The following is a 24,285-nucleotide window of genomic DNA, read 5'->3' as shown; positions in this document are numbered from 1 at the left end:
AGAGTTGACTCACCTAGGCAAGAAGTGGAGGAGGGTTCCGTTTTATAACTCCAATCCAGGCCGCTCAGTTGCAGATAAGCGGCCAGGACCGGCACATCCGAAATGTCAGTTTCATCTCCCCCAGCCTCCAATAGAAGGATCTTCCAGTTTTCGATCTCCGACAGACGATTGGCGACGACAGCGCCTGAAAATGGGACATGAAAGATTGACATTGTAAACACAACATTTAAAATAGTACCTATTCTTCTTCTGAACCCTTTGTTTCGCGCACACACTCAGAGGGGTGTAGGGGCAAACAGCCCTAAAGTTGGATTAAGCTTATACGAATCTGATCCTTTTCGCGTCAACGGGCGAAAATGGGACATGAAAGATTGACATTGTAAACACAACATTTACCTATTCTTCTTCTGAACCCTTTGTTTCGCACACAAAAAGCCCACTCAGAGGGGTGTAGGGGCAAACAGCCCTAAAGTTGGGATAAGCCTATACGAATCTGATCCTTTTCTCGTCAACGGGGTCGGCGTTTGTCGCCCTCATTAGAGCAATACCAGGCTGATCTTTTTGAAGGTTGTCATTTGGTTCTGGAGCAGACATTTCAAAATTAAGATGCCTTTCCTTCTTTCCTACTGTGGCGCTCACAACAACACTCAACACAAATATAATCTTACATAGAAAACGCAGGTTGTGACCTTCAAAAATTCGAATTTCCCGCCAACTTTACACGCAAAAAGTCCGACGATGTCCTACGATGGCCCTGTTCATAACCACGGCCTCAGTGGCGCGGTAGCGCGGTAGCGCCATATTTTAAATTTTCTGATGACATGGGTCATGGATTTTGCGTTTTGCAAATTTGAACTTTTGAAAGGTTTGGAAACGTGGTTTTGGTGTTTTTTTGTGTAAAATTTTGCTTTCATTTTACAAAGTTTAACAAATTAGTTTGTGTACCTAGGTAGGTACCTACCTAAAACTGTGGTCTATAAATTGATCATTAAAACCAAGAGGACTACAAATACAGAAAGTTAGGTAAGTAACTTTACTAACTACCTTGCTCAATGCTCATGCAGAAAAGATTCTAGATTTTCTTTTAATGTGTGTCCCCCTTCCCCAAATACTATAGAAAAACTTAGGTACATGCAAAGAAATGGAAGTGTACAATGTACATACCATGATACCATTTAAATGCAATATGGTTGCATAAATTTCAAAGCCTATAAGGGTGGGTTTGACCAACATACTTTTAAGCACCTAACAACCCTGTTAAGTCTATACAAATCAAATGGAACTTAATAGATTGTTGGCTTAACAGGCCTTCAAAGGGCTGAAAAGATATTGGTGAAATCCACCCTAAGGAAGTGTACAGGAAGTGTACATATCTACCATTTAAATGCAATATGGTTGCATAAATTTCAAAGCCTATAAGGGTGGGTTTGACCAACCTACTTTTAAGCACCTAACAACCCTGTTAAGTCTATACAAATCAAATGGAACTTAACAGATTGTTGGCTTAGCAGACCTTCAAAAGGATGAAAAGGGTACTTGTGCAGAAGTCATGTCTGTGGAATATTGCTACCAAAAGAACTGGCACAAATGAGCAGTGACCAGTGTTATTATACGGTTAGGTTAAAAAAAAGGTGTTTTCACAATTAGAGCAGTGATTAGTGTTATTATAGGGTTAGATTAAATACAAAAAGAAGCTTTCTTTTCCACTGTTGTGGCTTCTGCATAATTACCCTGAAAAGATATTGGTAAAATCCACCCTAAACTTATTTGAACTCATCAGTTAGACATAGCTCTCAGGTGCTGGCCAAGAATTTGGAAGTGTTATTTATACTTCAGAGATGGAAATTGTGATGGAGAAACGAGAACCTGCGTTTTCTATGTAAGATTATATTTGTGTTGAGTGTTGTTGTGAGCGCCACACTACCTTAACCCCTTAACCCTTACTTGTGAGGAAAAATGTCTGCTCTTTGAGTTAAAAATAATATTTTTAAAACCTAAAATCTTCCATAGATACTTGGTCAGTTTTATCCCGGAACGACCAAAAAATTGTGCCATTTTCACCTCTTTATTACGGCCGTATATCGGTCTATCTATTGATTGATTTATAAATCAGCGGGTAAAACCCATCTATGGATGTATTATGGACGCTGTCAAACTTTCTTGACTTGGCGGAGGGAGCGCTACCGCGATCCTTAACTAACTAATGAGCAATCATAGCTGGGGGAAGAAACTTACCCGCCGACCCCGCTCCGACCACGATAAAATCATACTCGGGATAAAGAGGCTCTGCCTTGTTCATTGACTCCGGGGCTGAATCCTTTACTCCGTACTGGAAGAAGGCAACAGTGGCGGCTAGGAGGGGTGCAAACCAGGCCACATTGGATACGGCACTGGCCGCCAGGGACGGAATGGTTTCCGCTACGCCACTCATTTGGCGACCGGTGGCACCCTCTGTGGGAGAGAAAACGAAAATGATTAGGTCGATTGAAAACCATTCTTCAGGGTGGGTTTCACCAACTTACTTTTAGGCCCCCAACAGCCTCTTAGCTTAACAGCCCAGCCCTGGTTTCAGTGTCACCATTTCATAGTCATGCTTTCTTGGAGAGACTGATTCGTCATATTCTAAGTACTTGTGTAGCAAAGGTGGCACCCTCTGTGGGAGAGAAAACGAAAATGATTAGATTGATTGAAAACCACTCTTCAGGGTGGGTTTCACCAACTTACTTTTAGGCCCCCAACAGCCCAGCTTAACAGCCCAGCCCTGTTTCAGTGTCACCATTTCATAGTGATGCTTTCTTGGAGAGACTGATTCGTCATATTCTAAGTACTTGTGTAGCAAATAGACCTCTAGTAGGTCAAATGGGAACCGGGTTATCGAGTGACTACGTGACTCATAGCACGTCATAGTGTGTCCGAGACATACTCTACGGACATGCTATCATGTCACGTCTGACTACACAGGATATTACGGACCTGTGGATTACACCTGAAAGTTGAAAGTTATTACCATGGTTTTATATTTAATCTCCGTTGCCAGCCTAGTTAGCTTGGTTAGTAGCGCGTCTGCCTTGTAAGCGCTAGGTCGCGGGTTCGATTCTTGCCCGAAGCAGATTTTATCCTGAAGGTATAAGGCTCGTTCTCGGAACGGCCAGCTTTCTCCTATCCTGTCTTCCTTCTCTCTCCGATTCCGGGACGATAAGACCCTAGCAGTTACAGGTCCCTCTATCAAACTTTTTTTTTGTTGCTTCAACATCATTCAGATACCTCTGTAGAGTACGTAACTCTTTTTTGAGACCGGACCAATTGACTCTTTTTTTTCGTCAAAAACAGATAGGTTCACAGTCCAATTTTCTCGAATTCTAGACACTTGGCCTAGGTTGTTATGTATCTATCTTCAATGACAATATGATAAGGTAGGTAGTTAGATACCTTTAGATGTGTGTGTGTGTTTTTTTTTTTTAATGAGGTTTTGAGACAATCTAATAAAAAAATTAATAGCCCATTGTATTAATAGCGCATTTTATTTTTATTTGATTTGTTCGTGAGGTACGGAAACACAGTATAAACATAGAAAGTAAACATAATTGTCGCACAACTAGCATAGAAGAAACCCGTCCGTCTCTATTTCTCCATTGAATCGAGACAACGTTGTAGGTGAACATCACTTTCACTGGATATAAATAGTGCATAAATAGATAAATATTATTTCACTGTACGTTATGAATAAATATGACTAGCATCTATATGTATTCTTTGTACATACATAGGTACTCTTGTTTAGTTGACCGAACAAAGTAAGCTCCAGATTTTAACTCGAAGGTCCCAGAGTTTTGTTGAGAGGTTTGATAGAGGGAACTGTAACTGCTAAGGTCTTATCGCCCTTCTATTTTTGGGGTCAATTAACACCTTAGTGACATGGGAATGTAGGGAGATGTGAAGGTTAGGTCTGGTCTTGACTGGTTGGAGGAATGCCTTTGACGTGGAACAGCGGGCACCATTCCTAACAGTACCTGTGGGGAACAGTGAATTGTTTTAACCGAAATATCTAGCCCAATCCCTTTATAATTATAGAGCATTTTCACCTATTATTGTGAGTGCCTGGTAGTGCGTTTGGCCAAGTTCCATAGAACATTTACATCCCAAACAAAGGGATAATAATAGATACATTAACCAGATAGGTAGTTCAAGAATTTTTAATTGTGTTAAGCATGAATTCTTGTTATAAATGTTCTTTTCCATTAATAGGTACCTTTTGCTAAATTTTATGGCTTGGCTTAGCTGCATGAATTCTTGTTATAAATGTTCTTTTCCATTAATAGGTACCTTTTGCTAAATTTTATGGCTTGGCTTAGCTGTGAACCCCTAATCTCCAAATCCGATGTCAATGTGTGACAGTGGACACTAATGAGGCTGGTTTTAGCCATTTAGTTACACATAAGACTTCTTCTTCTTCTTATTCCTCTTAGCCTTTTCCTATTAAAATAGGGTCGGCGTTTCTTGTCAGTATCTTCCAGGCAGCCCTATTGTGTCCCTCATGTCCTGATAAGTTTTTCTCGAATTTTTAATTCTGTTAAGCATGAATTCTTGTTATAAATGTTCTTTCCCATTGATAGGTACCTTTTGCTAAATTTTATGACTTGGCTACTTGGCTTAGCTTTGAACCCCTAATCTCCAAATCCGATGTCAATGTGTGACAGTGGACACTAATGAGGCTGGTTTTAGCCATTTAGTTACACATAAGAATAAGAATTCTTCTTCTTCTTCCTCCTCCTCCCAGCCTTTTCCTATTAAAATAGGGTCGGCGTTTCTTGTCATGTCCTGATAAGTTTTTCTCACCCAGGTCTTGATTCACACAATCTTTCCACCTTTTCTTCAGCCTACCTCGCCCTTTTCTCCCCCTCACTTCCATTCTCTCAACTCTTTTCCCTATGTAACTCTCATGTCTTCTCGCTCTAAGTTTTTTCTTGGCGGTTTTGGGATAGTTGGGTTACTCATTTACCTAGATGATATTGGAGATGCGATAGTACGTTGAATGCACAAGTTCCCAATGGTTCACAGAAGTTGAGCAACGTTGCGCGTGGTTGGTATCCGGAGGGGTGACTAGTCAATCTGTGCTACTAGGCTGGATGAACTTAACGTGAGGAGGTGGGTAACTTGTCGCCGAATCTATACAGTCATCAGAGTGACGTTAAACCACTCTAAACAACTATATAAAAAAGAACTTACCTTATAAACTACCGTCACAAATGCTCGTTTTTGTCAGCAATTCTCGTTTAGTGTTTAACACTAGATTCGAATGTATACCTTCAGACAGGTAACTTACGTCAAGTGTTTCGTAAGCTTTCACTTGTAATCTTATTTACAGCTTTCTTGTTCATTTTGAAGTCTTCTGTGATACTAGTTTTTGTGTAAATGCCTACTTTAAACACACTTATCGAAATTAATTTTGAGGGCTTCTATAGAACCTTTTAGGAGACAGAGAAGAACTGACATTCAATAAAGTACGAACTACGAGGTCTTAAAATACCTAAGTACTTGTTTTTTTACTTTGTTTACGGCTTTTTCTGAGTAGAACATTTATTTTTAATATTGATCAAACTTGATTTTCACTACCGATTTTTTTTTTCGGCCGCGTACTGGCTCTAAGTTTTTTTCTTGGCGGTTTTGGGATAGTTGGGTTACTCATTTATTTACCTAGATGACATTGGAGATGCGATAGCACGTTGAATGCACCAGTTCCCAATGGTTCACTGAAGTTGAGCAACGTTGCGCGTGGTTGGCATCCGGAGGGGTAACTAGTCAATCTGTGCTGCTAGGCTGGATGAACTTAACGTGAGGAGGTGGGTAACTTGTCGCCGAGACTATACAGTGATCAGAGTGACGTTAAACCACTCTAAACAACTATAAAAAAGAACTTACCTTATAAACTACCGTCACAAATGCTCGTTTTTGTCAGCAATTCTCGTCTAGTGTTTAACACTAGATTCAAATGTACCTTCAGACAAGTAACTTACGTCAAGTGTTTCGTAAGCTTTCACTTGTAATCTTATTTATAGCTTTCTTGTTCATTTTGAAGTCTTCTGTGATACTAGTTTTTGTGTAAATGCCTACTTTAATTAATCGAAATTAACACACTTATCGAAATTAATTTTGAGGGCTTCTATAGAACCTTCTAGGAGACAGAAAAGAACTTTAGACACTCAATAAAGTACAAACCTACAAACTACGAGGTCTTAAAATAGGTACTTGTTATTTTTACTTGGTTTACGGCTTTTTCTGAGTAGAACATTTATTTTTAAAATTGATCGAACTTGATTTTCACTACCGAACTTTTTTTTCCCCGAACAAATGAAAGTTAATTACCGATATTATCGAAGAAATACACAAATTTTATAATCTCGCGTTATATCTCGGGATCGTTCTTACTAGATGAGGAACTTACAACTGAGTCTACATTGGTGTCTTCTTCAACCTTCTGGTTTACGGTTCTGTGTAGTATTTGAACCTAACGGTACATCTTTGGTTCACTGATTGGGGGGCTTTAATACTGAGGCCCTCCGAACACGGTGGATAAATTGTAACTCTACTGATTCTCTCCCGGTTCGGATTTTATCCTAAACAGACAAGGTTCTTTCTTGGAACTTCTGGCCTTTTTCATATCCTGTCTTCCTTCTCTCTTCGCTTTCGGGACGATAAGACCTTAGTAGAATAGACGGTACATCTTTGGTTCACTGATTGGGGGGCTTTAATCCTGAGGCCCTCCGAACACGGCTTGTGAATTGTAACGCTGCTGATAGAATGAGATTTTTTTGTTCACTTTTATTTAAATTTTAGATGTTTGATAGAAGGAACTGTAACTGCTAAGGTCTTATCGTCTTGAAAATGAAGAAACAAAAAGAACAGGGTAGGAGAAAACCAGCCTTTCCATCAAACCTCCTTTAAAAAAAAAAAAAAAAAAACTTCTTTATCCTGCCCGAATAGGACTGAAATAGCCAGATTTTTTATTTTTAGATCAAGGAATAAAAAAAAAAAAGTCTTTTATGTTGGTACGCAATTGTTGCGACCTGTGTGTGGGGAGCCTTTCTTCAGTTTCATGGGCCCAAAGTGCCCGAACTTGATACCTATTAGATAATCTTCATTGATTAGGTATAGGTGCTGTTATGTATCTACGTATAACGTTCATAATGTCATACTTAAACTACCTATGTATTATACGTATAATGTCATTCTTAACCTGAGTTAAGTACCTACTTCTTGTGTATCAAAATACATAGGAAAGCCTAGAGGTTTCTGAATACACCTCGATAGATATTTCGAGACTTTTGAAAAGAGCCCCTAATAATAATAGACAAAATAAAACCGGGACTTTGTGTGTGTGGTTATTTTTACTTTTCCCATGAATTGGTCTCTGACCACCATAAAGGTTATTGAACTTCGCGTGAACTAACATTAGAAGTCAGAAGGTACTCGTATACTCGTATCATTAATTACAAAATAGCTACCTTACCTACCAGACCTACCTAATATTACAAGTTTAGTGAACTGAAAACTAAACTTGAAAAAAAAAAAAAAAAAAAAAAAAAAAAAAAAAAAAAAAAAAAATCATGTCCTTGGGACCTAAAAGGTTTTCTGGTTAGTTTTTGGGCTGGGCCCAAAACCAGAAATATGTAGATTCTAGATTCGTATTCTTATAAGCTTAGCCCATCCTTTAAGGCTGTTTGCCCCTACCCCCTACACCTAAGCCTCAGAGACCTGTTATTTCCTAAACACATTTTGGATCATAAAATTCTAGTCTCTTAACCCATGTTGTCTTCTGGTTGTTTCAGGAGGATGTTGTGGTCACACCAAGAAGTTGACAGTGGTAGGAGGATGGGCGTGGGCCTGGTGGATGGTGACAGATGTCCAGAGGATCTCATTGGAAGTAAGTAATCATAGATTGCCATGGAAACCCCACTTTTTTCCTGTTAAACATTTAGACGCTGTCAAACTTTATAGACTTGGCGGGGCAGAGCGCTACCATGCTGCTTAATTCGATGCCTAGATTCGTAGAAACATAACCCGTAGGTACATTAGGGCTGTTTGCCTCTACAAGTCTACACCTAAGCCTCAGAGGCTTTTTGTGTACCTACGTAAATAATATAAATACATAGTAGGTATGTAGTTCCTTCAAATTAAATTGACCTTGAGCCTTAAGGGCAGATTCGTAGAAGCTTAACCCATGCTTTAGGGCTGTCTGCCCCTACACCTAAGCATCGGAGTGAGTTTTTGTGTATGGAGTTGAGCAAATTAAATTGACCTCAAGGGTAAGGTAAGGCTTTTTATCGAAACTCTTTAAAAATAAATAATAATAATAGTGCTTATTTATACTGCTCGCATAGGACTGAAAAGTCCCTTTACTCCGGCAGTAGGCTACTACTATTACTGTGGTTAAATTCTCAAATTATATTGAGGATAAAATTCCATACCTCGACTGGGATTGAACCCACGCCCTCCTGTTTACCAGGCGAACGCCTTGACCACTACACCACCGAGGCAGGTAATAGCAATCTTTATGTCCAATTTTACCTCATTTCTTATCCAGTCCATTCCCCCTCCCTAGGTGATGACACTAAAACCCATATGCGAGGATGTGGAGACGCTCCAGGGCGTTCCAGTAACGGTTACAGGAACGGCTCAAGTGAAGATCATGAAGGCGGAAGAACTCATACAGAGCGCGTCTGAACAGTTCCTGGGGAAATCCAAGGAGGAGATTCAGAAGACCATATTGCATACCCTGGAGGGACATCTGAGAGCCATCCTAGGTGAGAATAGTTGTAGCCGAAAACTAAAGTCCTGAGAAGAGTGAACATTTTTGAGCTTTTTTCAAAACTAAATTCCTGATTAACGACCGAGCCGTACATTTCTCGTCCCAAAGAGACTTTTGATCTACATTTTATAAAGAACCTCTCTGCAAAGTTTTATTGTTATTCTAGTCTTAGTGTTCTTTAATGTTCTTTGTCTTTTGTGTTTAATTTCTGTTTCACAATATTGTAGAATACCTATTGATATTAATCATTGAGCCGTACATTTCTCGTCCCAAAGAGACTTTTGATCTACATTTTATAAAGAACCTCTCTGCAAAGTTTTATTGTTATTCTAGTCTTAGAGTTCTTTGTCTTTTGTGTTTAATTTGTTTCACAATATTGTAGAATACCTATTGATATCAATCATTAAACAAAGTTACATTTTTCTAACTCACCCCCCATTTTCCTCCCCAAGGTACACTCACGGTAGAAGAGATCGTGAAAGATCGGGACCAGTTCGCCAGTCTCGTGCGCGAGGTCGCCGCTCCCGATGTTGGCCGAATGGGCATCGAGATCCTTTCGTTCACGATCGGGGAAGTTCGGGAAGGCTCGTTCTCGGAACGGCCAGCTTTCTCCTATCCTGTCTTCCTTCTCTCTCCGATTCCGGGACGATAAGACCCTAGCAGTTACAGTTCCCTCTATCAAACTTTTTTTGTTGTTGCTTCAACATCATTCAGATACCTCTGTAGAGTACGTAACTCTTTTTTGAGACCGGACCAATCGACTTTTTTTTCGTCAAAAACAGATAGGTTCACAGTCCAATTTTCTCGAATTCTAGACACTTGGCCTAGGTTGTTATGTATCTATCTTCAATGACAATAGGATAAGGTAGGTAGTTAGATACCTTTAGATGTGTTTTTTTTTATTTTTTTTTTATTTTTTTTATGAGGTTTTGAGACAATCTAATAAATAATTTAATAGCCCATTGTATTAATTTAATAGCGTATTTTATTTTTTGAGGTACGGAAACACAGTATAAACATAGAAAGTAAACATAATTGTCGCACAACTAGCATAGAAGAAACCCGTCTCTCTATTTCTCCATTGAATCGAGACAACGTTGTAGGTGAACATCACTTTCACTGGTTATAAATAGTGCATAAATAGATAACTATTATTTCACTGTACGTTATGAATAAATATGACTAGCATCTATATGTATTCTTTGTACATACATACTCTTGTTTAGTTGACCGAACAAAGTAAGCTCCAGAATACTCCAGATTTTAACTCGAAGGTCCCAGAGTTTTGTTGAGAGGTTTGATGGAGTCACTTTCACTAGATATAAATAGTGCATAAATAGATAACTATTATTTCTCTGTACGTTATGAATAAATATGACTAGCATCTATATGTATTCTTTGTACATACATACTCATGTTTAGTTGACCGAACAAAGTAAGCTCCAGATTTTAACTCGAAGGTCCCAGAGTTTTGTTGACAGGTTTGATGGAGGGAACTGTAACTGCTAAGGTCTTATCGCCCTTAAAGCTAAGAGAGAAGGAAGACAGGATAGTCTAAAAAAGTCTAAAAAAAAAAAAAAAAAAATGTTTACTAGTTCCTTGGTCCGATCTCGGTGGTGCAGTGGTTAAGACGCTCGCCTGCTAAACAGGAGGACGTGGGTTCAATCCAAGCCGAGGTATGGAATTTTGTCTTCAATATAATTTGAGATTTTTTTTTCAAGAGGTTTGACAGAGGGAACTGTAACTGCTAAGATCGTATCGTCTCGAAATCGAAGAGAGAAGGAAGACAGGATAGGAGAAAGCCAGCCGTTCCGAGAAGGAACATTATGCGTTCAGGATAAAATCCGCCCCGGGCGAGAATCGAACCAATGGCCTAGCGCTTACAAGGCAGACGCCCTACCAACCAAGCTATCTAGGTTGGCCTCTAGAGTATTTAGTCCTACTAGGATAATAGGACTCTTTAGTCTTATTGCAGCAGGATAAATAAGCACTATTATTTCGCGCTTTTCCTGAAGAGGGTAGTTAATTTTTCATTTCATTAATTAATTATTCTAGTCATTTTGATCTCGAATTGATTTTGTGTTCTTTTGTGTGTTTTACTTTTCTTTCCATTACATAGGGAACCTTTACAATGTCTTGTCATTATTTCAAAATAAAGTACCTATTTACAATACATATAAATTATTTAAAATACACAAATGAAAGTTTTTTTCCTTCCTTTGCCTTTCAGGACCTCTCACAAAATACGTTTTAGGTACGCCTTTGAAATTAAAAATATACGGGGGGAAAGGGTCCATATTATTGCTTAATCAACGCACGAAAAGTTTCCATTTTTCCAAATATAACTTTATCCTTTTATTTCAAAATCATGGGCTCACGAAAAAAGTGAGAAAAAACTTCAATAATTAAAATTAAACTAAATAAAACAGAACTCTATGTACACACACAAAAAAATAATTTAAAACCAAAAATATTTTGAATACAAAGGGGGAAAAATTCTAACGCCTAGACACATAATTATAAAATATAGCCTGTTTGTAAAAAATAATTAATATCAGGGAACAATAATGCAATAGGTAGATAATGTAGGATCTCACGATGTGGCAGAGTGCCATATAATCTGGCAAATTTCTAGGGTAGGGGGTATCGTAGAAATAATACCTTGTTTAGACTGCTGGGGTAAAGAAACTTTTCAGTTCTATCCGGGCAGGAGAAACAGGGTAGGTATATCCAGGGAACAATAATGCAATAGGTAGATAATGTAGGATCTCACGATGTGGCAGAGTGCCATTTAATCTGGCAAATTTCTAGGGTACGGGTATCGTAGAAATAATAGCTTGTTTAGACTGCTGGGGTAAAGGGACTTTTCAGTTCTATCCGGGCAGGAGAAACAGGGTAGGTATATTCTAAATATTAGTATCCCCTAAGATGTTAACAAAGACCAATCCAATCACACGGTATGGAAAAGAAAATTTGCCTGACTTGAGTTTTTTTTTCTGAATCCTATGAATCCTTCGAATCCGGATTTAGTGGATTTGATGAATGGAAAAAAAAACTCCATAAGATGTTAACAAAGACCAATCCAATCACACGGTATGGAAAAGAAAATTTGCCTGACTTGAGTTTTTTTTTCTGAATCCTATGAATCCATCGAATCCGGATTTATAAAAGAAAGTCTTGAAAATCTGAATCCAGTGAATCCACTGGATTCCTTTGATTCACATTGGTAGAAGATGGCGATTCCAAAGAGAGGAGAAAAAATATCTCTTTGTTAGAAAAATTAAAGGGAATCCAAAGGATCCAGATTCTTGAATCCGGATTTAGTGGATTTGATGAATGGGAAAAAAAAACTCCATTATGTCACTCTATCATGTCGTACAATGTAAGGATTTCCTGCAATCTGATTGGTTCCTTTATTTTGGGTTGATGACTCATTGCTGTCACATTGATCTGGATGAACTATAGTCGCCTGCAAAACTAACCTTATGAAAATGATAGAGATCCTTTTTAAATCTTCTTTTCCTTTTCCCGTGTACAGACAGGGTCGGCGTTTTTCGTCAGCCTCTCAATCAGCCCTAAAGGGTGATTGCTTTAGGCTGACATTTGGTTTTGGCTACAAATTTTATGAGTTACGAGAGGAAACAAATTTTTCTATATCTCTAAATAAAACACTAATATTTCTCTCTCACCCTATAATCTGTCTGTTGAGATTAGTGTGTACGCGGCTTACACAGCTAAAAACATAAACATAACCTAAAAAATATTGCCACATTTTCCGGTTAGAAAAATGTGAATTTGCTTCTGTTCTTTTTCTGATGTTTTTTTAATTCCTTTTTAGATTTGTTTATCTAGATAGAAAAAAATAAACTAAAATAGATTAAATTAAAATAAATAAATAGGTTTAAAAATTCAGAGCTACTGCAATAATTGAAACTGAGTAAAAAATAACAGGGTAAGGTCTATTCATATCAAAATATTGTATCACATGCAAGATATGCAATAAAATTTGTTTACCAAATAGTGTTAGCCACACATGACTGCATTTTAGAGATTTTTTTCTCTTGTATCTGGTAGGTATGTATTTGTGTCATGGGTATGTATGTTATGAAGGTATCTCCTATGGATTTATTTGTGTACTTTTTTTTTTTTCATTCCTGTAGGATACACTTATTATAGGTCTGTATGTTTATGTATATTGAAATTAACTCTTCTTCTTCTGCTTAAATAACTATTTATGATTCAGTGATTGTCACAATAGTACAATCATCAAAACTGTGTAACAGACATATATGTACTAGAAGTTGAGATTTTTAGATCGGACAAATTGATAAAGAAAGATTTTCTCATCTCCTATGGGAAGAGGTTTGACAGAGGGAACTGTAACTGCTTTAAGGTCTTATCGTCCCGAAATCGAAGAGAGAAGGAAGACGGGATTCGTTCCGAGAACGGATTTTATCCGTTCAGGATAAAATCCGCCTCATGCGGGAATCGAACCCGCGGCCTAGCGCTTACAAGGCAGACGCTCTACCAACCAAGCTAACTAGGCTGGCTAGGATTAAGCTCATATTACGACCTGGATTAAGCTGGCTAGGACAAACCCTTTTTTGCAATTTCCTGGTTCATCCACCGCACCGGAATCGAACCCACGTCCTCCATGCCAGAATACTGCCTTGACCATTTTTCTACCGTGGTAGGTCAATACAGAGGCGAGATTGATATTGGCGCATGTTTTATGGCACTTCCTAAGGGCATCATCTATGACAGAGGTTCCCAATCTGTGGTACGCGCACCACTAGTGGTACGCGCTACGCGGAACCATTTCTGGTGGTACGCGAAGAGGTTTGAAAAACCCATTTTTATGATTTGTCTCGTCAATACGAAAAACAAATCTGGCAGCCCTAGTTGGGAGAGAAAAAATCTACAAACAGTCCGGCAAAAAATTGTGACATCGTACTACAATTAACGAAAAAAAATTTCGGATGCGATGCTGTAATCTCTTTAATTAACCCTCAAATCACGCAGAATTGATGTTTGGCGGTAAGCCCAAAGAACCTTGAGGTGTCAGATGGTACCCAGTACTCAAAAAATTGGGAATCGCTGCTCTATGATATACTGCTGAGGACTGTTAGCGTTATGATTTTTCAATCACATTTGATGAATGACTCCTGAGTAATTACTCCTCACTAGTTCTAATACTACTGATTAAAAAATAGGTCTACTATTCTTCAAAACATTAAAATACATAGTTCACTTCACTCAAAAGAGCAGCCAGAACTTTATAACGTTTAAGAAATACGTTCACTTTCTGCAAAACACTTATGCCCGATCTTACCACAGAGAGTTTTCAGTTAATCCAAAGTTTAAGAAATACTGTCCTGTGTAAATCAAATGGGTGACGTCAAAGAAACCCCTGGACACTGTGTTAACTCTCAGTGGTAAGATTGGCTCATGTCGTGTGATCCTATCAGTGCGGCACTTGCTAGGTTTAACTACCTGGGTTAAGCAACGCTCGTCTTGGTTGGGCACTCAAGACGCCCAAACAAATCACATGTGGAATATCCACCCACGAAAACCTCTGGAGTATTTCTTTAATAAATACGGCCACGTTCCTAAAGCCTTTTACACACGCTATGATTTATCTGCAGACTTATCTTCCTGAAAGGCACGTTCCCATTTGTCGTGAGTTTCCTCCGAATTTCTTTTTTCGTCTGGAGTATTTCTTTAATAAATACGGCCACGTTCCTAAAGCCTTTTACACACGCTATGATTTATCTGCAGACTTATCTTCCTGAAAGACACGTTCCCATTTGTCGTGAGTTTCCTCCGATTTTCTTTTTTCAACTGTCTCAGTCAAAGAAGCAGCAAGAACTATTACATATAACATTTGGGTAAGAAAAATGTTCACTTTTCTGCAAAACACTTAATAAAAGTTAAATCTCAGTCAAAGGAGCAGCAAGAACTGTTATAACATTTGAGAAACGCGTTCACTTTTTCTGCAATACACTTAGGGTACAAACACACTACTATCCTGAGCTCGCGTGACATGATGGTAGTGTGTTTTTACCTTTAAAGTCACCTCACTGTTGCGGGGCCCACTCAGCCTCGTGAGGAAAATGAGTAGCTATGACATAGAAATAAATGCGCATAGCGACCGGTGCAAGCATGGTAGGTAAACATTGGATTTTAGGATTATTGAGATATTGGGAAAATCCTACAATGCTGCAGTGAGCACCAAAGTTGTGATATAATAACACAAAGAAACTGCATTTACATTTACATTTTCGAATGTACTGTAGGCAATGTAATTTAAATGATAGTGTTTCCACTACACACGACATGATTTTAACATTTACAAGGGATAGAACAGCACCATAACAAAAAAGTTTGGGGGACTATTAAACTTTAGGCTCATGATTAAAAAATAGGTCTACTATTCTTCAAAACATTAAAATACATAGTTCACTTCACTCAAAAGAGCAGCCAGAACTTTATAACATTTAAGAAATACGTTCACTTTCTGCAAAACACTTATGCCCGATCTTACCACAGAGAGTTCTCAGTTAATCCTGAGTTTAAGAAATACTGCCCTGTGTAAATCAAATGGGTGACTTCAAAGAAATCCCTTGACACTGTGTTAACTCTCAGTGGTAAGATTTGGCATTACCCATCAGGATAAAATCCGCCCCGGGCGAGAATCGAACCCGTGGCCTAGCGCTTACAAGGCAGACGCCCTACCAACCAAGCTAACTAGGTTGGCCTCTAGAGTATTTAGTCCTACTAGGATAATAGGACTCTTTAGTCTTATTCCATCAGTTTATATAAGCACCATTATTATTTCGCGGTTTGACTCTGAGCGTATTAATTCAGTGACGGCGTTTTATCATTTCCAGGAGGCGGAATGTGAGAAGTCAGCGATGGATATCAAATACGCTACTGATTCCAAGATAGAAAACAACGCCCGTCTCTTCAAACTACAGAAAGCTTCGTTCGATGCTGAAATCAGCACTGCGGTGAGTCACAAACTGTTCTTGTTGTTATTATCATAAATGGAATTTTTGACCATTAGGCCATTTTCCCCCGTTGCATCATAGTATTTCTCTACAATGTCATGGCTTCGCTGCCTTCCAAGGCGGGGCAGGAGTTAAGATGAGAAGAGTTCATAGGGCAGTTTAAGGAACAGAGAGACAGTAAGGAGAAAGTTATGAAATAGGTAAATACAAAACTTATTACCCTTATATGATACAATGGATACACGTTCCGGTTTTGATCTTATCCGACTCGAGTTTCGTCCATTGTATCATAAAAAGGTAATAAGTTTTGTAGTTACCTATTTCGTAACTTTATAACGTATAATGTCTAATATAAACATATTTAACAGTAAGGAGAATCTTATCTGTTTAAGTTGTTTACAATAACGTTTGCCTCGGGCGGGAATCGATCTTTTCCGCGATTGGAAACTTTAATTAACAATAACAAACCAATCACTCAATATTTTGTGGTCAATTTTACTTAATCAAATATTGTTGCTTTCGTAAAAAAAAAAATAATAATAATAATCTTGTAGGTAACAGCCTAGTTATTATAACTTAATATACGGTACATCTTTGGTTCACTGATTGGGGGGCTTTAATCCTGAGGCCCTCCGAACACGGCTTGTGAATTGTAACGCTGCTGATAGAATAAAATAGATTTTTTTGTTCACTTTTATTTAAATTTTAGATGTTTAATAGAAGGAACTGTAACTGCTAAGGTCTTATCGTCCCGAAAATCAAGAGACAAAAAGAACAGGATGGGAGAAAACCAGCCTTTCTGAAAACGAACCTTATCTGTTTAGGATAAAATCCGTCATGGGCGGAAATTGAACACGCGACCTAGCCACCTAGCGCTTACAAAGTGGACGCTTTACTCTCCAACTTCTTGAAAGAAGAAGAAAGGGGGGGGGGAACTAATCTTTTACCCACACAAATGTTGCGATTGCGACCCATGTGTGGGGAGCCTTTATTCAGTTTCATAGCTATGTGGATCGAACTTAATATTAGATAATCTTCATTGATTAGGTATAGTTATAAATATAGTGTATGTATACACGTATAATGTCATACTCAATCTAAGTAAGTGATCCGTCATGGGCGGAAATTGAACACGCGACCTAGCCACCTAGCGCTTACAAAGTGGACGCGTTACTCTCCAACTTCTTGAAAGAAGAAGAAAGGGGGGGGGACTAATCTTTTACCCACACAAATGTTGCGATTGCGACCCATGTGTGGGGAGCCTTTATTCAGTTTCTTAGGTATGTGGATCGAACTTAATATTAGATAATCTTCATTGATTAGGTATAGTTATAGTGTATGTATACACGTATAATGTCATACTCAATCTAAGTAAGTACCTACCTAGTTCTTGTGTATCAAAATAATCCTAGGTTTCTCCGAGGGGTATTTTGAGATTTTTGAAAAGATCCCAAAATAAAACCAGGACTTTTTGTGTGTGGTTATTTTTATTTTTCCCATGAATTGGTCTCTGACCACCATGAAGGTTATTAAACTTGCGTGAACTAGCGTCAGAAGGTATCATTAATTACAAAGTAGGAACTACCTTACCTACCTAACATCTCATAAAGTTGAGTAAACTGAAAACCAAACTTACCAGAAATGTGTAGATTCGTATAAGCTTAACCCATCCTTTAAGGCTGTTTGCCCCTACACCTAAGCCTCAGATTGGACTTTTTGTGAAAGATCCCAAAATAAAACCAGGACTTTTTGTGTGTGGTTATTTTTATTTTTCCCATGAATTGGTCTCTGACCACCATGAAGGTTATTGAACTTGCGTGAACTAGCGTCAGAAGGTATCATTAATTACAAAGTAGGAACTACACCTTACCTACCTAATATCTCATAAAGTTGAGTAAACTGAAAACCAAACTTACCAGAAATGTGTAGATTCGTATTAGCTTAACCCATCCTTTAAGGCTGTTTGCCCCTACACCTAAGCCTCGGAACGGGCTTTTTGTGTATGGAGTTAAGCAAACCAGAAATATTTATATGTTAAATCTTTATATCGAAATGAATCAACTTTGTTTGGATCAAAAATTCTAGTTTCTTAAAACACTTTGGATCAAAAATTCTCGTTTTTAAACACATTTTGGATCAAAAATTGTACATTTGGATCAAAAAGTCTAGTTTCTAAACACATTTTGGATCATAAAATTCTAGTTTCTTAACCCATGTTGTCTTCTGGTTGTTTCAGGAGGATGTTGTGGTCACACCAAGAAGTTGACAGTGGTAGGAGGATGGGCGTGGGCCTGGTGGATGGTGACAGATGTCCAGAGGATCTCATTGGAGGTAAGTAATCATAGATTGCCATGGAAACCCCACTTTTTTCCTGTTAAACATTTAGACGCTGTCAAACTTTATTGACTTGGCGGGGCAGAGCGCTACCATGCTGCTTAATTCGATACCTAGATTCGTAGAAACTTAACCCGTAGGTACATTAGGGCTGTTTGCCTTCACAAGTCTACACCTAAGCCTCAGAGGCTTTTTGTGTACCTACGTAAATAATATAAATACATAGTAGGTATGTAGTTCCTTCAAATTAAATTGACCTTGAGCCCTAAGGGCAGATTCGTAGAAGCTTAACCCATGCTTTAGGGCTGTCTGCCCCTACACCTAAGCATCGGAGTGGGTTTTTGTGTCTGGAGTTGAGCAAATTAAATTGACCTCAAGGGTAAGGCTTTTATCGAAACTCTTTAACAGACCTATGTAGGTACCTACATATGTAGGTACCTGCCTATGTAGGTACCTATCTACCTACCTATAGGAAATTCAAGTATGCAAGCTTATTTAGTACTTCCAACTTTTTTATTAATTAGAAATCATCTTTATTTAATAGTGCTGTATACTGCTCGCATAGGACTGAAAAGTCCCTTTACTCCAGCAGTGGGCTACTACTATTATTGTGGTCAAATTCTCAAATTATAATGATAAAATTCCATACCTCGGCTGGGATTGAACCCACGCCCTCCTGTTTACCAGGCGAACGCCTTGACTCTTAAAATTCCATACCTCGACTGGGATTGAACCCACGCCCTCCTGTTTACCAGGCGAACGCCTTGACCACTACACCACCGAGGCAGGTAATAGCAATCTTTATGTCCAATTTTACCTCATTTCTTATCCAGTCCATTCCCCCTCCCTAGGTGATGACACTAAAACCCATATGCGAGGATGTGGAGACGCTCCAGGGCGTTCCAGTAACGGTTACAGGAACGGCTCAAGTGAAGATCATGAAGGCGGAAGAACTCATACAGAGCGCGTCTGAACAGTTCCTGGGGAAATCCAAGGAGGAGATTCAGAAGACCATATTGCATACCCTGGAGGGACATCTGAGAGCCATCCTAGGTGAGAATAGTTGTAGCCGAAAACTAAAGTCCTGAGAAGAGTGAACATTTTTGAGCTTTTTCAAAACTAAAGTCCTAAATAACGGCCGAGCCGTTCATTTTTCAAGGTTGGTCCCAAGGAGACCCTTGATCTACATTTTAGAACCTCTCTGCAAAGTTTGATTGACTTGGTTCGCTGCGGAAGTAGCAGCTCCCCTCGCCAAAACAGAAGAAATCGTACTCCTGGGAGGGAATGATCACGTGACCAACGATATAACCCGCCTAGTGGCACAACTACCGCCCGCAGTGCAGGCCCTGACAGGAGTCGACATTTCTAAGGTAAGAGGGAGGACGTTTTGTCGTAAAAGAGACCTTTGGGGTACTTAGATTTTACTCTGGAGGTTTAATGTGATGGTACCTCTACATGTTTTTTTTTTTTTTGAGGGAACGTAATGGGGTGGATTAATTTTTCTCAAGGCTCTACTGAAAGAGTAAGACTGTCATGTTAAGGGAGATGTTTTAATACATGGGTTTCTGTGGGTAATCACCATGGAATATGCTTGGCAGTCAGCAGTCAGGGTGTTGAAGTTTAAAATTCACATCTCCTTGGTTGAATCAAAAAAGCAGTCATAATAAAAATACAGCTTAGGCTGCCAGTGCTAGAACAGAAAAAAAAAACATTTGCCTTTGTAGCTAAAGAAAAGTAGCATCGTGTGAAAAGCACTTGCCTTTGAACTTGGAAAGTAGCATCGTCTACAAAGCTATTGTGCATCGTATACAAAGCTCAAAGTTCTGACACATGCGCAGGAGAAATTTCCCCACTCTTGATTCAGATTTAAGCTCCTCCCCCTTCTGAACTTTTCGGTATACTGACAAAGTCATCGACTTGGGGTGGGCATCCGGGTGGGGACTATGCTTCTCGACGGTTCGGATAGCTAAAAAAATTTTCACGGGAATTTTTTTCCCAATTTAATATTTTTCTGAATTTCATGTTGCTTCTTAAATCTACCTATTTATTGTTTGTTATTTCTAATTTTTATACATATTATTTATTTTGTAAAATATTTTTTTTTTTTTAGTCTATCTAAAAATCGTTTGGTTTTCCAGCCCATAGTTTTTTTTTCTTTTTTTTTTCAGTGAAACCATTAGGTCGTTTTCGAAAAATCAAAGTACAAATATTTCATACAAACTTATTGTAATAAAATTACAATACCCAACAAGGATTTTTTCTCCCCTGAAGGACAGACATTTCATACAAAATTTGTTTCTACTGAAGGATCTTCGCTGCAATTAGTAATTGACTGGATAGCTGCCTTGGAATCAGATAGAATGACTGCTCTTTCAAACTGGTTAGCTCTGTTTAGGATTTGAAGCAAGGCAATTTTGATCGCGGCAATTTCTCCGTCGAAGTTGGTCTAATATAAACATAATAATGTCTAATATAAAATGTACAATTGTAATACAATTTCTCCGTCGAAGTTGGTCTAATATAAACATAATAATGTCATAATGTCTAATATAAACATATTTAACAGTAAGGAGAATCTTTAAAGCCAATTTTATGTAGGTGTTGAGCCAAACAGTCGTGCCCAGTCACAAACTACACGGAGGAATTTTTTTCAAAGTTTCGATGGAGAAGGGAAGGTTGGATATTTGATAGAGGAAACTGTAACAACGGAGGTCCTCGTGTCCCAAAATCGAACAAAAAAGGACAGGATAGGAGAACGACAGACATTCCGAGAACGAACTTTACCTGTTTAAGAGGACAGGATAGGAAAACGACAGACATTCCGAGAACGAACTTTACCTGTTTAAGTTGTTTACAATAACGTTTGCCTCGGGCGGGAATCGATCTTTTTTCCGCGATTGGAAACGATTAATTAACAATAACAAACCAATCACTCAATATTTTGTGGTCAATTTTACTTAATCATATATTGTTGCTTTCGTAAAAAAAATAATAATAATAATCTTGTAGGTAACAGGTAACAGCCTAGTTATTTTAACTTAATATTATTGTATTTCAGAAAGCGGAATCCGAGCTTGCGTTTGAACTTCAGGCGGCCAAACTTCGACAGAAAATCCGCGCCAGGGAACAATAATGCAATAGGTAGATAATGTAGGATCTCACGATGTGGCAGAGTGCCATTTAATCTGGCAAATTTCTAGGGTACGGGGTATCGTAGAAATAATAGCTTGTTTAGACTGCTGGGGTAAAGGGAGTTTTCAGTTCTATCCGGGCAGGAGAAACAGGGTAGATATATTCTAAATATTGGTATCCCTTAAGATGTTAACAAAGACCAATCACACGGTATGGAAAAGAAAATTTGCCTGACTTGAGTTTTTTTTCTGAATCCTTCGAATCCGGATTTAGTGGATTAGATGAATGGAAAAAAAAACTCCACAAATCCGCGCCGAGGAGATTCTCATTTCCGTGGTGGAGAGAAGAAAACAAGTAGAAGTGGAGGCAGAAGAGGTAAGATACTGAAGTTAAGCAACGTTGAGTGTGATTAGTATCAGGATGGGATCCCCGACTCCATTCAGGTTTGGTGAGGTGAATATGAGGAGGTAGGAGGCGGTAAAATACCCTTCAGTAAAAACCTTGAGTTAAAATGATGGTAAACGTACCCCCACCTTTAAAAAATGAAATCCGCGCCGAGGAGATTCTCATTTCCGTGGTGGAGAGAAGAAAACAAGTAGAAGTGGAGGCAGAAGAGGTAAGATACTGAAGTTAGGCAACGTTGAGTGTGATTAGTATCAGGATGGGATCCCTGACTCCATTCAGGTTTGGTGAGGTGAATATGAGGAGGTAGGAGGCGGTAAAATACCCTTCAGTAAGTAAAAACCTTGAGTTAAAATGATGGTAAACGTACCCCCACCTTTAAAAAATATTTCATAGAAGGTTATGCAAGTAAGCAACGTTGAGTGTGATTAGTATCAGGATGGGATCCCCGACTCCATTCAGGTTTGGTGAGGTGAATATGAGGAGGTAGGAGGCGGATACCCTTCAGTAAAAACCTTGAGTTAAAATGATGGTAAACGTACCCCCACCTTTAAAAAATATTTCATAGAAGGTTATGCAATAGAGGTCTTATCGTCCTAAAAGCGAAGAGAGAAGGAAGACAAGATAGAAAGCCAGCCGTTCCGAGAACGAACCTTATCTGTTAAGGATAAAATTCGACCCAAGCGGGAATTGAACCCGCGTCCTAGAGCTCACAAAGCAGACACGCTACCTTCTAGGCTGGCCAAGTATAAGTAGTGCTTTATTTAGACTGTTCGCTTAATCCCTTGACAAAATCACTACCTTGGTGAAGTGTGTTTATAAATTGTGTTTTATATTGTTCATTCACAGATACAACGCAGAGAGAAGGAGCTTACAGCTACGGTCAAATTACCAGCAGAGGCAGAATGCTACCGACTGGAAACACTAGCTGAGGCTAAAAAGTAAGTGGATTCACGTTTTCAATAGTAACTCCCAAAATATTAATTCAGTGAACTCTAAAGAAAATGTTTTCCCGCCATGGCCCGATCGGGCCCAAGATGAGTGATCACTTTTCGTTGAATGTTTCTGCCAAAGTTCATCAAATTCGGAGAGTTATCTTGGAACAAAGAAACCAGAAAAAGGGCTTAAGTGACGTTACGCCCTTCTTACAGATCACGCCTCAATTATATTTTCTCTCCCTCCTTTTCTCAGGATTCAATCCATTGAACTCGCCAAAGCTGAAGCGTGGAAAATCAAAAGCCAAGGTCTGGCCGATGCTACGGCCTCCGAAGCTCTAGGCAGGGCTGAGGCCGACCGTATGAGACTCAAGGCTCAAGTGTTCAAACAGTATGGAGATGCGGCCGTCATGGCACTTGTACTTGATGCTTTGCCTAAGGTCAGTAACAGAATTTTATTATTTATTTATTTATTTGAAGAGGTTTGACAGAGAGAACTGTAACTGCCACGGTTTTATAGTCCCGAAATCGAAGAGAGAAGGAAGACAGGATAGGAGAAAGATGTACCTACCGATATAGAGGGAACTGTACCAAAGGAGGTCTTATCGTCCCGAAAGCACTTACGAGGCAGGCGCGCTACTCTCCAAGCCGTATTTTATTATGCGACTTTTTTTGGACGTCCACACTTGCTGCCACAGACCACTCATATATTTTCATGTATGTGAAAAAGGGCCTTGTTGTATTCGATTATGTGAAATTTAATTCAGTCAAGCATGGCTGAACCAATGAGATTCCGCTTTGGACGCAAACACAGTGAAATCACACAATATCATTGGTTCGGCCATGTTTGACTGAATTAAATTTTACATAATCGAATACAACTCCTCTGAGTGAAATGTTGCAATTTTTTTTTATGAAAAAAAACCAAGAATTGAAGACTGTCATGTTAAGGGAGATGTACATGGGTTTCTGTGGGTAATCACCATGGAATATGCTTGGCAGTCAGGGTGTTGAAGTTTAAAATTCCAAAGGGCCTTGTTGTATTCGATTATGTGAAATTTAATTCAGTCAAGCATGGCTGAACCAATGAGATTCCGCTTTGGACGCAAACACAGCGAAATCACACAATATCATTGGTGCGGACATGTTTGACTGAATTAAATTTTACATAATCGAAGACAACTCCTCTGAGTAAATGTTGCAATTTTTTTATGAAAAAAATCCAAGAATTGAAGACTGTCATGTTAAGGGAGATGTTTTAATACATGGGTTTCTGTGGGTAATCACCATGGAATATGCTTGGCAGTCAGCAGTCAGGGTGTTGAAGTTTAAAATTCACATCTCCTTGGTTGAATCAAAAAAGCAGTCATAATAAAAATACAGCTTAGGCTGCCAGTGCTAGAGCAGAAAAAAAAAAAATTTGCCTTTGTAGCTAAAGAAAAGTAGCATCGTGTGAAAAGCACTTGCCTTTGAACTTGGAAAGTAGCATCGTCTACAAAGCTATTGTGCATCGTATACAAAGCTCAAAGTTCTGACACATGCGCAGGAGAAATTTCCCCACTCTTGATTCAGATTTAAGCTCCTCCCCCTTCTGAACTTTTCGGTATACTGACAAAGTCATCGACTTGGGGTGGGCATTCGGGTGGGGACTATGCTTCTCGACGGT

General features: G+C 38.9%; 2 protein-coding genes across 2 annotated transcripts in view; one reads left to right on the top strand and one right to left on the bottom strand.

Moving 5' to 3' along the window:
• Positions 1-2,452, bottom strand: part of LOC113467036 (glucose dehydrogenase [FAD, quinone]) — a 9,515-nt gene extending 7,063 nt beyond the window's left edge. Inside the window, exons 1-2 of the mRNA XM_026822930.1 lie at positions 2,236-2,452; positions 14-184 (exon numbers count right to left, since the gene is read on the bottom strand). Of these exons, the coding sequence (XP_026678731.1) occupies positions 14-184; positions 2,236-2,431 (367 nt within the window). The 5' untranslated portion in view covers positions 2,432-2,452. The remainder of the gene's footprint in view (positions 1-13; positions 185-2,235) is intronic.
• Positions 855-24,285, top strand: part of LOC103508292 (flotillin-2) — a 24,323-nt gene continuing 892 nt past the window's right edge. The window contains exons 1-10 of the mRNA XM_008472835.3: positions 855-1,023; positions 7,827-7,921; positions 8,600-8,801; positions 9,259-9,390; positions 14,657-14,694; positions 15,697-15,816; positions 21,209-21,262; positions 21,589-21,657; positions 22,534-22,625; positions 22,876-23,059. Coding sequence (XP_008471057.1) covers positions 7,889-7,921; positions 8,600-8,801; positions 9,259-9,390; positions 14,657-14,694; positions 15,697-15,816; positions 21,209-21,262; positions 21,589-21,657; positions 22,534-22,625; positions 22,876-23,059 — 924 coding nt within the window. The 5' untranslated portion in view covers positions 855-1,023; positions 7,827-7,888. The remainder of the gene's footprint in view (positions 1,024-7,826; positions 7,922-8,599; positions 8,802-9,258; positions 9,391-14,656; positions 14,695-15,696; positions 15,817-21,208; positions 21,263-21,588; positions 21,658-22,533; positions 22,626-22,875; positions 23,060-24,285) is intronic.

This window comes from Diaphorina citri, unplaced genomic scaffold (assembly GCF_000475195.1).
Source record: "Diaphorina citri unplaced genomic scaffold, Diaci psyllid genome assembly version 1.1 scaffold384, whole genome shotgun sequence".
Lineage (NCBI taxonomy): Eukaryota > Metazoa > Arthropoda > Insecta > Hemiptera > Psyllidae > Diaphorina > Diaphorina citri.
Note: the sequence above shows the minus strand (reverse complement) of the source record. Positions and strands in the feature narration are given on the sequence as shown.